Below are 15102 nucleotides of genomic sequence, written 5' to 3'. Positions count from 1 at the left end.
TTCCTTGACTTAGATTTGTGCTGCCTTGTACCTCACTGGTAAGTCGCTTTGGATAAAAGCATCTGATAAATATATACATTTCACATTTACATTTACTGTGCATTATGTTTTCACAGAAAAAAAATATACTTAAAGCATAAGTGCATATTGTTTCTTAAGACAACAGGTGAGGTGAAGAGCTTCTTTAGAAAAAGGGAAATTTGTTACCAAAATTGATCCAAAAATAAACTGAATGCATCTTATTAACATTAGATAAACACTTCAATCAATTTGAACAAAATGATGAAATTCTCTCCCTACCAATTTCACTGAAGCAAACAGAAATTATTAGACCAAGTATCACCTTAAAGTTTTAAATAGGCCCCTATTGTATGATGACATTGTGCACCGCTCCTTAAAATTCCTGCAAAAAGAAATAAACCCAAACCCAAGTTTAATTAATTATATATAAGTCACCAAGGTATTATACCTAAAGTATAGTGGATTAAAATAACCCCTGACTCACCGAAGCAAAAGCCTATAAAGTTGTATTTGTAGAAATTCTGCTTTAGCTAAATTTAGGATAAAATTAACTATAAGCGTGGGCAGGAAAAAACATAACATTATGCCAAAATACTCAGAATACAATCTTTATTGTTCATTTAAATGCAAGAAAACTTAAACAACTGATATAGTTTCAAAAGTTGTATCAGTTCAAAACAACTTCATACTTCACGGCCAAACTCTTCGTTTTATTCTTACAGCATGTGGAATAGTGCAGTCATCTATGAATACAAACCCTTTAGGATTTAAAGTGCAACACCAATTAATGTAATAACTAAGATTGATGACAATTCAAAATTAATCTCAATCAGCAAACACTGTAAATTGGTGATTAAGCAAAATACTTATTTTCAGTTTATTGTTCTGATGCTTTTTAAAAACAGCATAAGGAAAAAAAAACATTATTACATTCATATTGTTTAATTGAATGACCTTTCAGTTTACCACCTTTTCTTGTTATTATATAAAATGTCTATGAAGATTTTTGATCTGGCTGCACACTAAACAACAGTGTGTTGGAATCAAAACCTTACACTTGATTTAGACAAAATGTGTTTGGAAGAAAAAAGCAAAGGTATCACAAGACTGTACCTAATATCCTTCATTAGTCCCACACAGCACAGCAAATACCACCTGAATACAGCCTCAAAAAGTTTCAGACATTTGCAATAACAATTGTTGCTTTCTCTTACTTATATTTCTTGTAATCACACGTGATTTTTTTTTACTCATGTATTTTAGATTGTTTAGAACTTCACTGCTCTGGATACTTGGCTGTATCTGTAGTACTTCATCATGTGGCTGGGAAATATATATAAGGCATGATCTCATTCAGCGGATTATGACTCCAGTATTTATTTGTTCCAGTGAATCTCATAAGACTTTTTCTCAGAGTAACTGGTTTCCGTTGCTCGTGTGCCACATCGGACTTTTTCCTTGACCACCTTCACTGCTAGACCACCAGCCAGGGCAATGCCTGCTGCAGCCTTGCCTATCTCAGCAACAGCAGACAAAATGCGCGTGGTTGCTGCCACGGTGCCCCAGGTGTCTGATGCAGCCCTGTTAGCCACTGATGCCACACCTGGCCCTGTTGACCCACACACAGCTCCAGCAGCTACTGAGACATTAGCAACCGTCTCCTGAGCTACGGTAGCTCCGGCTGCAGCACACTGAGTAGTTGCAGTACTTGCAACCAAAGAGGTCACTGCATGCTGCCCTGCTTCTGTAGCTAAACTACCCTGAGCTATAGAAGAAGTCACTACCTCTGTAGCACCTACTGCTGCAGGTTCAGCTCCACCCAGGGCTGCTGTGCTCAAAGCCGTTCCTTCCAAAGCTGTACCTAAAGCAGCCCCACCTCCAAGGGTGGCCCCCACTCCTGCTGCCAACCCCACAGCAGAGGCCCCTATGATACTAACCTGATTGAGAGCGTCCAGAGCACCTTCCATAGGAGTTGCAGCCTCAGCACCCGCGATGGTTCCCACAGAACCACCCAAAACTCCACCTGCTGCTGCTCCCAGAGCGACTGCAGTTTTGCCTGAAGCTGCTGCCACTATGGCCCCCACAGCTTTTCCAACACCCGTGCCTCCCGCCACAGACATGCCAGCTAACTGACTCGTAGCAAAACCAACCGTGTTTCCCACAAGAGATGCCCCAGCCGCTGCTGCTAGAGGGGCAGCCGCTCCAAACACCGCCCCAACTGCCATGCCCGTGGCTCCAGCAGCCACTAGGATTTTAACTCTCTCAAGCACCACAGCAGACATCGCAGCCTCCCTCCTCATGCATGTCAACGGCGAACGGACAGACTGTCGTTTACTGCTCACCCTGCGCCGGCCCCTAAGCTGGTCCCTGCATCGTTCAACTCTGTCCCTCAGGACGCTGAAGGCACTCTGCTTTCTGTCCTCTGACCATCTCTCCACCCTAAATTCATCTTCATTTTCTCGCTTGCTGCCATCTACCATGTGAGACTCTAAGTCACATTTTCTTTGTTTTGCAGGTTTAGCCATTTCCTCCAAGCTAATGCTGGTTTTCCCTTGCTCTTCACCCTCTGCTTCCCCCCGCTCCCTCAACATCCTTATTTGCTCCTCCCTGATAGCAGCCTCTGCTTCTAAAAACATGGCATTAGTGTAGAACCCTCTTTCCGTCTGCATCAACATCTTGTCTACCTTCATCAGCAATTGTTTAACTTGTACTGAGTTGGTGGGGTCTCTGTTGTTGAGAACATGATACCTGCCCCCACACCTGTCAATTAGAGCCTTAAGCCCAGCAGGGGCAGTCTTGCTCAGGTACTCTTCAATCCCTAGGCCCTCCAGGTCATCACCTCTGGTAAAGAGAAGCACTGTGTGGTGACGAACAGCATCCTCCCCAAATATCTTTGCTAACTCACAGACAGCCTGGTTTTCATTGTCTGTATATCGTCCTAGTGGCACCACCAGGAGAAAAGCATGTGGGCCAGGGGCAGAGAGAGACACACATTTGGCGACCTCTGCATAAATCTGCTCCATGTTGAGGTGAGTGTCCCCAAAACCTGGCATGTCAACCACTGTGACTCTCCTCATCCTCCTCTGAATGACAGCCTGGCCATTCTCATCAGCTACATCTTCCTCGGGGAGCTCAGTGCTTCCTAGCTCACAGATCTTTGTGACAGAGCTGGCGCTAATCTGTGACAGGAACTGCCTTCGGCCCAAGATGGTGTTTCCAGAAGCACTTTTGCCACATCCGGTTCTGCCGACGAGGACCAGCCTAAGTTCTTCATTCCACCTGGCTTCAGAGTTGTTGACTTCCATATCAGATGCCTTTTTTCCTTCTTCGCCCCCTGATGGAAAAATTGAACAACACAATTTGTCCGTAACTTACTGAGAGTCAAAAAGAAATGAAATGTCAGTGCAACCATGGACAGATTATGATACAAAGGCTGTAAGACACCCACACAGAAAGGGAGACAAAACAACTATGAACCATGCAGTGATGACATTTGTGGTCAATCTGTACATTTGATGACAGTTTGCACTGATTTATGCTGGTTATACATCTCGGTAGAAGTTTTGCATGTCTGAGTCGGTGTCTTCTTAGTGGTTTTTGTAGTATATTATTTGGGTTATTTTGTGTCGTTTGGTTCCTGGGATACTTTGCGGTAGCCCATTCAGTAATACATGCATAGCTGCACCATGACTAGACGCTTCTGGTGTGTGTTTTCCTACAATCAACCTTGTTTATTATGCAATGCTTCACATGTGTATGCACACGTCTAAGGCACATTACTGAGGACCCTCTCATCTATGATCCATGTGTGCACATTGTATTATAGAGTAATATCACCACTTAACGTATAGCAATTATTGGGTTTTTCTATCTACTCATCAATTTGAACTTAAACCTTGTCTTACTTAAACTCATGAGTTTGACTTTTTTAATCACTGATTGTTTTTATTAGCTGCGGCTAATATAGAAAATACACTTTTATGTGACATGTTGTGCAACGAGGCTCGTAAATCAGTGTCGTTAGATTCTGTACTGAATCTGAATGAAGGATTATTCTGAATGGGCCAATTTCTCAGGGGGTCTCAGGGGGTCTGAGGTCCTCACCTGAACTTTCACACGACTCTAAAAGCTCAGGACACAACGACACGGTTCCGAGCTTTGCTGTGTTTTCCTGTCTTTCAGTTTCGGGGTCTTGCTGGCATAGGTCTTATCTTGTGTACAAGTCCGGCAATAAACAACGTCAAACTAATAACGTTATTCAACATGAACCTTTTTAGTTTTGCCGTCACGCCGCTGTTGTCAAACTGTAAAATGTAACGTTCCTAGCAAAACAGTCGAGCTAACGAACGTTGGCTCAGCTCCGCGCTAGCGACTTGCTGCTTTCTGACGGGGAAACGGCCTCGGCCCCGTCAAAAGACGATCTTACCGGACAGGACGGAGGACAGCTCGGAGGACAGGACAGAGGACAGGGCGCGTCTCCTCTGCATTCACGCTTTCCTCATCTTCAGCATGAAGCTAAACTTCCACGTTTCTCTGAGCTCGAAGTCCGTTCACCGCGACAGCAAAAGCACCGGAGTTCGGCACAAAGTGTGTTCGGTGGCCGCGCGCCCTCTGCCGGCCGATCTGCTCAATTAACGCCATCTATGAAAGACATATTTTGTTCATAGGAGTCATTTTATTTCATTAAACCTGATAACAAAATGGCTTGTTCATTCTGCAGCAATGATTTCTTGCTCTGAATATACATATAGTTGTCTTGTATAACAGTCGGACATTATCTCAAAATTACATCAACTCCATATATCGGAATAATTTCCATAATTAAAAAAAAAAAAAAAAAGAAAATTAATGGACGAAGAGACAGGAACAGAGATGAAAGATGAAGGGTGACATACTGTATAACTGGTTGACAGGTTATTTTCAAATAGACAAAATAAAAAAGAAAATCATATTAACAAGGATAATTAAAGTAAAACATTTCCAAAGAATGATTAATCATCTCAAAGTCTGCCAAATATGTAAAACTGAAGATCCCCTCTGATGGTGATGAAACAAGTCAATAATATAATAAAAACATACCATTTCACTGTCTCGGAGGCAAACTACACATCATTATACGTCTGCCCATTCCCCAAACGTCTCCCAGACCCCAACTCAAGAACAAATCAAGATAAATCTGTATCCCATCTTCTAAGTAAGCTTAACCCAACCACAGAAGGCTGCACATTAATGAGGTGATTTCAAATTTATATTTGGCAAAACAAACATATTTTGTAGCGCATGAGCTTTAGACACATCAAATCTATACCAGACACGATACCGTTGGATTCTGCAAAGTTCTGAAGCAAATTTATTATACTAAAACTTATATTTCAAAGTACAGTTATGTAATCCTCGAGTTATCAAAAATGACTTTCCCATAATAACCTATTTCAGAGATGTATAAATTACTGTGAGTACAGCAATTCGGGCTTTTGTACGAAACTGACTAATCTCCACTTCCACTTAACATTTTGTGTCACATTGAGGGTTTTCTCTTTTCGTCAGAGCACCTGGCTTTTGTACAAGTGGTGACAGCTTTTATCTCCGTCACCGTCGTCTGAGTCTACAAGTCAAGCCACCCCTTGTGGACTGTGCATATGCTGCTTCCTCTCCTCTGCTCGTCACAGGCGCCGCTGTGCAGCGCTATAGCTCCGTGCGAGAGCGAGAGATGCGAGGGCCTTTCCGGATTTCTTTCCTCTTCTCTTCTTTTCTCCTCCTCTTCTCCTCCTCCCTCAGGATCTTCTGGAAAGCCTCCGCAGTGTGAAGCACCTGAAACCGATAAGAAATGCAAGCACGACAGATCCTGCTTTTTAGGACAGAACAATGAAGCCAATGTCTGTGTGTGTGTGTGTCATTCACACACACACACAAATACAGAGGATGCATCGGGTGCTTTATTTGCGTTGGTAGTTGCAATGGACTAACTGAGGGGCCCTACAGGTGCTAAAATGCTGTCACAGGTGAGAATTAGTGGCTGCTAATGTAGAATGTTCACTAGCATTACAACATGACATAGAATAAAGGAGAGTTGGCAACAACATGTACAGATCTCACTCACATCGTCTCTCTCTGTGCGATACGGATTTATAAAGTCTGGGGATTTCTCCGTTATTCCAAGCTCCTGTGACATCTGAGAGAGGAGTGGGATAGACAGATGACAGCAGAAAAGAGGGGGGGGGGGGGGCACACCATCATCATCTCTTCTACAAAGACACAGTAAGGCATGAAAACAAAACATGACTTATTCTATAGCTAAAAGCAGAATGATGCAATTTGCAGAGCAGCTGCAGGCAAAAACCTACATTTCGTCTGGTTCCACTTGCAATAAATGAAAAACACTTTAGAGGTTTTCTTTGATGCTGCCGATTGCGCCGAGGATACGCCAACACTTTTTGATGAAGATGGATACAGATGTGTGTGGTTTCATGATGAGAAAACAATTGATGACGGAGCTGTTATTACTACTCTACTCCTCTAATATCACTACTAGAAGATCACAGCAAGAAACGTGCCCAGAAAAAGCCTGTTACAGATTCCTGGAAATATCATGACTGAATTGAATAGAGTTAAAATGACAAACAAACTACGCTGCCGTGTTGATAACATTCTTGCTAAAGCACTGGACCAAATTCAGGCCTTCTTAAAGCTTTTCACCCACAACTCAAGTGTACATAGGATTCTTCTGCTAGTCATTAATGCAGAAGTAGTCAAAGTACACAAAGTCAATACTTAACTAAAAGTGCAACACTTGCCTAAAAAAATAAAAATAAAAAAATGAACAGATATTGCAGAAGTACTACTTTTCTTTGCTCAACTTGAAGTAGTTTAGTTAAGATTCATTACACATCGTTATGGTGAAACATATGGCAGACAATAAAGTAATTGAGTATACCAAAGAGAAGAAAGAATCCACATATGCAGATTTACTAACTAAAACCTGAATTAAGGGCAATAATAGTATAATATTTGCCTATAAATCGTGTTGGAGTAAAAGTAACATACAATGAAAATATTGCAGTAAAGTACAAGTAGAGTACCAGGAAATATACAGTACTTAGTAAATGCAGTAGCTTAGTTTTACAATTCAAAAAGTGTCAAAAGACAGTATGTTGAAACAAAAATTAGGGACTTCTATTCAAATTAATGGTTAAGTTAAATCCCATTTAAAAATTTCTGAAAGTTGGCAGAACAGATCGAGTGAGCTGTGTGAAGATGGACTTTCCCTGTTGTGAAAATGTAAATATATATACACATTAGATGTAATATATGAACAAGAATTTACAATATTCTGTGATAAATATGATAAAGATAAGATCAAATGCTTTTTTATTTAGGCGTTTTAAATGAGGCAAATTAGGGCCTGGAAAACAAGAATGAAGATTTAATTTTTTGCTTGAGGTATTTGAAATTGTAATGAATCTAGCTAATAAACTATGAATTTCTTCTGTTCATTTGCAACGATGACATGTCCATATTTTAAAGACTCATACACATCAGTAAGTCCATGCAGAGGAAATAGAAAAACTCTTTGGCTGAAGTCAAAACTCTGCAGTCCCTTTCATTTAAATCAGAAACTGGGTCTTGCTGAAACTTTGATGGCAAAGAAAGGTTTTCCAAACAGAATAATACATGCGTCCTCTCATAAAGCGCATTTTAAAGAACCTCTGCAAAGAAGTATCGTCATCTTAAAATACTTATCCACTTTCTCTTCAGTGAGAAAAATAAAATGCTAAAAATCGTGGAAAGCTTAAGAAAGATCTAACCAGTGAGGCCACGTTCATGACAATGTGGGACAATTACGTCGACCTAAAATCCGGCAAGAGTCAAACAACTGTTGCTATGAATAGACATAAACATTGCTTAACATAAAAAGCTTCGAAAGACCTAAAGGTGTCTTCGTAAATGTTGTCATCGGGTTGTTGCGGTTAAATCTCACAGGCCGTGTAGGCCGGAGACATCAGCCTGATTGAGCCCAAACCCAGCAATTAGCCAGCACCCCTGGGATTTATTTGGGTGTCGTTATCTTGGCATCTCCTCCTTCCCCTCATGATGGTTTTAAATTAAAAGCAAAGGCCTGAAAAAACCACCCTGTCTGCAACCATTTTTTTTTTTTTTTTGCACTCTTAAATGTGTTGAACGTCTGAGTATTAGAAGCTTTTTTTCCCCTCATTTGCGCTTTTAGAAACTATGTGCTACGTGAAATTGAGAGCAGGGGATCAGAAAGTTAAAGCGTGCGACCGTGAGGACTGTACGCACACTTAGAGAGTGCTAACGGCTGCTGCTCCGAGTCTCGGAATTAATCCAGTAAATAATCCTCTTGGCACATTGCTAAGGTCACAGATTAATCCTGCAGGAGTTCAGTTTATTAACCCACACATAAAACACGGAGTAACGTTTTAGCTACTTTGCTCTGAAGTTTTAAAAGTCACAAAACAGCCTGAACAAACTGAGGCCAAGTGCCACAGTTCTGCAGTGATGACAGAGACTTATCCGCTGATACCGAGGACGTGTTGTGCACTAATATCACCCGAACTGGGTCGATTCCTTCATCACTATGCGGCCCGACGCATTAACATCACACTTCACTGTTTACTGCAGCGTTGACAGCTTTCTCATTATATCCTCCTACAGAACAAAGTGGACTTCACGTGGAGCTAGAACATTTCCAAAAGCGACAAGTTAATTTTGTCCTTTCAGCAAACTTCTGATGCATCATATTTGCCAAAGCCTCAAATGTTCAAAAACCTGCAAAATTAAACTAAATCCAACTCGTGTAAACCTTTTAAAACGGGTTTAAAGAATGACTCCTTTTCACATTTCCAAGGACTTCGCTTATCCACTCTTAAAAAAGGAGTCTGGGCTTTTATTTTCAGCACCTTTAACAGGGGCAAAACAGTCCTTAGCTCCACCGATTGAAGAGCTTAATGCTTTCAGCAGATTGTGACAATACAGTTTTCGAAAGGTCGCATTAGTTGCAGTGATAAGAGCATCTTGCTGGTGACTGTCTGGCCTTACCAGAGTGAGGACATGTTGGTGGGCTCCTCCTGTAAAAACCCCTGTCTGGTTACAGAAATTCAGCCCCCAGCGCAGGAGACCGCCCCAGTCAGCATTCCGGTCGTAGTAGTGGTGGACAATACGGGGGAAACGCAGCGCAACGTCGCCAAAAAAGGCTGTATTCTCCACCACGTGGGAATAAGCTGCAAAAAAACAAAAACAAAGTACATTTATTGGAATAATTGAGACAGAGGAGGATGATTCTTAATCTTGAAGCTGCGTTTGTGCTGACAAAATATACAGAACAGGCCTTTTTGTATACAGGACAAAAAGTGCAGCCTAAGCAGGAGCTGATTTAGTTCAGGAACACTCAGAGGTGCTGGTGGTGGCGGTTAACGCATCCGGGGACAAAAGGAAGCTGCTATTCATGATAATGTTGATGCTACCCTGCCCACTGGCACCAAAGGAGAATAAGGATGAGCGATGGGAATGACAAACCAGTCAGAGGTGGTGGAGACGGATCAGAGTGTAAAAGACACACACTTAAGAGATGCTGCTAAATAAAGGGACTGGTAACACAGCTGAGGTGTGAAGCGAGTCAGACCTTCTTTTATTTTGTCGTCCATGGGGAAGGGGTCATCGGGCTGCATGTTGGCCGCAACCAGGATTTGCCTCGAGTCCTCCAACACCTTAAGAGTAAAGTGAAGTAAAGAGAATAAACAGGTCAGTAGCCAGATATTTAGACGCTATACAGTATTTTGAGAGTTAGAATCTTTACAGCTATAGTAGCGTTTGTGTGTGAGACGATATCAAAGCTGCTTTGCCACATCCACTTTAGAAAGCGTAAGGCAAAGGGGGCTGGTTCTGCTTCTCTTCTCCCTGCTGGAGTTTAGAAACTGGGAGTTCGTACAAAAATGAGTGTGTGCAGACATGACGTGGAAAGCTCACCTTAAAACAAAGCCTGGACGATTGGACAGTGCTTGGAATCTCTTCAACTTTCTCCACATTGACATGTAAATGGTTGTACTTTGTAAATTCTACTCTTCTTCGGGGGTTTGACTTAAACTTTGCACTCAGCTACTACATTTCTACAGGTTCCAGGAGTTTTATGTTACAGCTACTCGAGGCAAAACAGATCCTTTAATTCTGCTTATTTTCTACTCCCCCCCCCCCCCCCCCCCACCCCCCCCCCCCCCCACCTTTCTTATGGCAAACTTCTCCGCTTTTATAGCAAAAGCAAAACTTTCAGCTGTTTTTAAATAGTTTAGCTTTCAGCAAAAGCAAACATTTCAGCTTTTTTCAGCGTCGCTTGAAAAATCCTTTAAGCGCTGAAGCATTCGCGGCGCACTCTCTTTTCGGAAATGCTTTTCCTAGTTATCTTTTGATGTCAAACCCCACAGCAAAAATAAAAGCAATTGGCCTCAATGTTCCAATACCTTCGGAAGGGACTTGGTATGAACTCCTGAGGGGCGCTGGTCTTTAAAGCAGAACAGGGGACAGCGGAACCCATATAAAGATCTGTGCTAAAGATCTTAAGCTACATGCTGACAACTCCCATCATTTGTGTTGGGGCAGCAAGCAAGACGTGTTCAGGTAATAAAGCAAAACTCACACTTTATGCTGTGTTCTGATAATAACCGACACAACCTGAGCATACACAGACACAGAGATTAGAGCCAGTGTCTTTGGGGATAGTATAAAGAAGGCATAAGAAATACTGTTACACACAGAGAAATGCTGACAATGTATTTCCACCACTGAAGGTTGACTAGGCTGGTTGTCCTTGGCAGACACACAGATGCATAGATAGTAGTCCTCTGGGAACTGAGACATACTGTAAAGCAAAGCCTCCAGCCTTGTGCAAGTGAATGGCACTGAGCTGCTGAGTCTGAATTAACATTCAAATGAATGCACGGAATCATGCTGATGAATGTAATCATTGGATTTTAAGCCTTCGGCTCTCTATTGGTGTGCAAACCTTCTTATCCTCCAATCTGTTTAGAGGACAAGAAGCTTTAGCATTTAGAACTGTTGCTTCTAGTGTTTATGCTTGATGTTGCTGCTGCCCACAGACTGTTTGACAACCAACCTTAAAGAGTCCTTTAAGCATGATGTCTATGATCTTATACTGCTGGTTGATGTCATTCAGCTCCACCAGATTCTTGAGTGCATTCAATTGATCTTTCCTCTTGGTCTCGAAGAGTCGTTTGTCTGATAACACAGAGGTCAGGAAGACACATGCTTTCCCACACCACTGAAAAGCATAGACAGGTATACAGGTGCACACACACACACACACACACACACACACACACACTCAAATTCACGCCTACACATTTGGCGGCAGCAGGATACAGATCTCCAGGTTGGAGTCTTGTCTCGGTCGGCGCGTGTCAGAGTCTGCCGAGCCTAGAGCGGCAGCGGCGAGTGCCAGGGCCACCGCACACACACTCAGCATGGTCAGCAGGGGGTAGCAGAGAGGTGCTCTTCTAAACACAGACGACAAGCCATGACAAGCAGTGCACATCACATTGTTAAACATCAGAACGCTGGCTCAGAGTTGCACGGTTTCTGAACGTTTAAGGCCACAAAAGGGAGACTGTACATCCTCCCCTCCTCCTGAATAACTGATCAACATGTACTTTGAAATGTTTTTCACTTTCTGAAATTCTTCTCTTATTCGTGCAGCCACAGCTGCCAGAAAGGCTCCGTCGTTCTGTGATACTTGCAGAACATGCTGGGGATAAGTGGACAATATGTGACACCAGAGGGTATCCAGCATTAGAAGTGGGGCTCCTTATGTTGCTTTTTCAAAAAAACAACACATCTGAGGCTTGGCCCTTGCAAAGTCCCCAGAGAAACTTGTATAATCTCTGTGCAAGACTCCTTCTCTGCTCCTGCTTCTTGGTCTCTATATGCAAAGAAGTGGTCGTGCACACTTTCAGCTTCCTTCTCCTCAGAGGCTTTTTATACATTTGAAAGGAAAAGGATGAAAGCAAGAAAATAAATACAAGAGCTAAAAATAGGGCCTCATCAAATGAAAATTTGATAAAAGCCTTTAAAAATAAAATAAAAAAGAAAACAGAGGTTACTGGAGGGAGACGGAATACAATGTTAATGAAAAGCTACAAGACATTATTCACAGGATTCAATGCATAATTTAACAAGGGCTCGGTCAATGATACTATGGGCTTAGATGGGGTGCGAGGCACCGAGGGGGAGTCAGACTGTGAGAAGCTAGACGAAGATTTGATATTAAGGAATGAGTGGAGGAGCGGAGAGGCGCTTGGAAGAAGCGGGGGGGGAATCAAAGAATGGGATGCTAGGAGACCCTGAGGGAAACAACAGGTTTCCTGGTGAATATTTCTTCCACCTTCACGAAGAAACTTACAGATGCACAGATAGTGTAGGCGAGCAAATGGAGGGGGGGGGGTATGAAGCAGTGCAGGAAGATAATGAGCACCAGGGACTTGATTTGTGCACTGACAGAATTAATCTTTACAAGCCCAGCTGCCGATTTCTAAATCTGAAGGACTAGGGAGTGAGCAAATGTCTCAGGGTGTGAATGTTAATTTAGACTGAACGAGTCCCCCCCTAAGGAGGTGCACTCAAATCACAGAAGAAAGGCACATGCTTCAAGAAATCAACGACTTCTCTTTTGAGTGCCGATAACGCGGATCAACAGCCCAACCGATTCATTTTTTCCACAAGTGTCCAAAGATTCCATCTTCGATTGGATTTCAGGGGATTATTCTGGATCTGCCGATATGACACAGTGGGCACAAAAAAGGGCCATTTTGTAGCCGTTACCTGGCTGGAAGTGTGGAGTTTCTGTGGTCGTCAAGGTTATTTTTCTCCCCTTTAGGCGTCGGCAGAAGCAAAGTGTTCCTGAAGACAATGTTCGATTAAGGACCATTTGGGCGTTCTGGGAGCAACTTTTGGGCAGCTTCCCAGCTTTCTGAGAAATGCTGCACTAAATATCCTTAAGTGCCGGTCAAAGCCTCAATATTTCTAGATAACAGCCAAAGAAGGGGGGGGGGGGGGCTCTCTCTCTCTCTCTGCCGTAGCAGCAGCTTGTCATGTTATTTCATGCTTCTGTGTGCTTTCAAGCAGCCAGCTATGTAGCTCTGACAGATACGTATGAGAGGGAAAAAAAAAAAGGGTTATCGCCACTGGCACAATTTAACGCAATCAACACTTACATGCAGCAGCTGCTGTGTAATAGGCCAAAGTGCTGAGACTTTAAAGAGGGGAGCAAGAAGGACATTAAGAGTGGGGGGGGGGATCAATCATCTCTAATGTGGCATGGGCAGCACACAAACCAGAGTCTAAATGCAGCCATTAGCTGGAAGCAAGCAAAACTAAATACAGAGAACAATCATTTTAGAAAATATCATGCAGAGAGAAATCTGCAAGCAAAGCAATCTTCTCCAAGAAGTGTTCTTCCACACCGACTGCTGCGGTGGATGGATTTCCCTCCCTTCAACCCACTGATGCTCAGCACTGAAGGTGGGAGGACCTCGTTCCTATTTGGTCTGTCAGAATGTGGCAGTCGAGTTGGGGGCGAGGTGGCGCTTGCTGCACGGATGTCTGAAGCCAGAGTGGCTCTTGCTGAAGCCGTGTAAGCCCACGTAAATCTCTTGGCCAGAGGAGATTTTTGCTTCCCGGGCCAACAATCCCCCTGTGGCAAAGAGGCTGAAGTTTGATTTCCTGTGTGGGGAGATCCACGTTCCAGCTTTGTCAGATAAGTAGGCTGCCATATCTAACCCTCACACCGACCTTGAAGATACAGTGGCTCCACTCTGCATTTAACTTCCAGTAGTGTGGAACCACTCATCTCATATTCTACAAGCGCCTCGTCAGTAATCACTGCTCAACTATCTTCTTCGATAACCTTCAATCAAAAGTGGAAAACGGTCCGAGCTGCCAACTGACCAACAGCCAAATCTGACCCCGGAGGTGAAAGCAACTCCTCAGCGGATGGAACAACAAAGATGCCCATCAGACAGCTGGACGCGCAGCAGAAGTGGGTCCAGATTCCCCTCAGGCGACCTGCCTGCTGTAAGTAGTTTGAGGTTCAAGGACTGAAACATTGTCTCACTCTCTGTTTCCATCTGTGAGGTTCTCCCCCCGTCATCACTCAAGCACAGGCACGGACATGCGTAATGATGATGTTAGCAGTCTGGATGAAGACTGTCACGTGGACCATCAATTACACATATCTTAATTGATTGCACGTCCCCTACCTGACGTGCCTTCCCTTCATTCTTGCAAAAGGTAAAAGCATATTTGAGTTGAATTTCTTTGTTTGAACGCTATAATTACGCGTTTAGTGTAAATTTAAGACACACAGAAACATCTATTATTTTATAAGCTTTCCTCGAGGCGTGCACTTTTGGGAATTAACCAAGTGTCTGAAGCCGCTTGATCCACACACGGATCCCGCCTGTCACCGCGGCTGTATGCCCCCAGCCCGCGGTCAGCACGCCCGATCATTACAGCCACAAACTCACCGCGGATCACTCACCGTGTTGTAGCGAGAGACGGCAGCGATTAGCGGACCGCGTTTGCTCCAAAAGTGGTCCACTTTAACCTTTTGATTTCCACGCAACACGTCTGAGGTCGCCTCGCCTAACCCCGTTGGGTGGAACAGCCGATTGTCCCTTTATATCCGCAGGTGAAAACAACACGGAGGTGGAGGTGTTCATTTACATGCGGCTCTCGCTGCTCCACTCCGCCCGCGCCACGATCGCACCGGCTGGCTCGGCTTGGACGAATGACAGCGAGCGGGCGCTGAACGCGGAGGAGGATGTGGTTTCCGCACGGAGGATTAAAGGAGAAACACAGCCAAAGCGTTCCGCTTCCCTCTAGTTCCCTCTGTGGGGGAAGGTAACCAAGTATTTTTACTCGCCTTGTACATAACGGGGCCAGAAGCTACACACCCAGTAAAGTAAAAGTGCAAGTACCGGCCTAAAAAAGTATTACACTTCGAGATAAGGAGTACTTCATGTTGTTTACTCAAGTATAAGTACAAAGTGTGGGCTC

At 43.5% G+C, this 15102-nt stretch overlaps 2 protein-coding genes across 4 annotated transcripts; both read right to left on the bottom strand.

Moving 5' to 3' along the window:
* Positions 1 to 613: 613 nt before the first annotated feature.
* LOC137100005 (uncharacterized) lies at positions 614 to 4635 on the bottom strand. 2 transcript variants are annotated; one of them, XM_067477549.1, is made up of 2 exons: positions 4448 to 4635; positions 614 to 3355 (listed from the first exon to the last, which is right to left on the bottom strand). In XM_067477549.1, the coding sequence occupies exons 1-2, from the start codon at positions 4506 to 4508 to the stop codon at positions 1398 to 1400; spliced, it is 2019 nt and encodes a 672-aa protein (XP_067333650.1). In that variant the 5' UTR covers positions 4509 to 4635; the 3' UTR covers positions 614 to 1397. The 2 variants fall into 2 exon arrangements, with proteins under 2 accessions (XP_067333650.1, XP_067333651.1); XM_067477550.1 differs by lacking the exon at positions 4448 to 4635 and adding an exon at positions 4126 to 4441.
* An 89-nt stretch (positions 4636 to 4724) lies between these two features.
* On the bottom strand, positions 4725 to 14863 carry LOC137100007 (coiled-coil domain-containing protein 134-like). 2 transcript variants are annotated; one of them, XM_067477552.1, is made up of 7 exons: positions 14585 to 14863; positions 11413 to 11543; positions 11147 to 11268; positions 9662 to 9746; positions 9079 to 9260; positions 6122 to 6193; positions 4725 to 5832 (listed from the first exon to the last, which is right to left on the bottom strand). In XM_067477552.1, the coding sequence occupies exons 2-7, from the start codon at positions 11513 to 11515 to the stop codon at positions 5707 to 5709; spliced, it is 690 nt and encodes a 229-aa protein (XP_067333653.1). In that variant the 5' UTR covers positions 11516 to 11543; positions 14585 to 14863; the 3' UTR covers positions 4725 to 5706. The 2 variants fall into 2 exon arrangements, with proteins under 2 accessions (XP_067333653.1, XP_067333654.1); XM_067477553.1 differs by having other exon boundaries at positions 11413 to 11546; positions 14585 to 14590.
* Positions 14864 to 15102: the final 239 nt, after the last annotated feature.

The sequence above is a fragment of the Channa argus genome, chromosome 15 (assembly GCF_033026475.1).
Source record: "Channa argus isolate prfri chromosome 15, Channa argus male v1.0, whole genome shotgun sequence".
NCBI classification, from domain to species: domain Eukaryota; kingdom Metazoa; phylum Chordata; class Actinopteri; order Anabantiformes; family Channidae; genus Channa; species Channa argus.
The sequence above is the reverse complement of the archived record's forward strand: the minus strand, read 5'-3'. Positions and strand labels throughout refer to the sequence as shown.

Bases quoted from the DNA above. Each gene is read 5' to 3' on its own strand.
- LOC137100005 (XM_067477549.1), bottom strand. From the start codon at position 4,508: ATGCAGAGGAGACGCGCCCTGTCCTCTGTCCTGTCCTCCGAGCTGTCC. The intron at 3,356-4,447 runs GTAAGATCGTCT...TTTTTCCATCAG, and splicing joins GCTGTCCTCCGTCCTGTCCG to GGGGCGAAGAAGGAAAAAAG.
- LOC137100007 (XM_067477552.1), bottom strand. From the start codon at position 11,515: ATGCTGAGTGTGTGTGCGGTGGCCCTGGCACTCGCCGCTGCCGCTCTA. The intron at 11,269-11,412 runs GTATCCTGCTGC...CTGTGTTATCAG, and splicing joins AGACTCCAACCTGGAGATCT to ACAAACGACTCTTCGAGACC. The intron at 9,747-11,146 runs GTTGGTTGTCAA...TTTACTCTTAAG, and splicing joins TGCTTAAAGGACTCTTTAAG to GTGTTGGAGGACTCGAGGCA.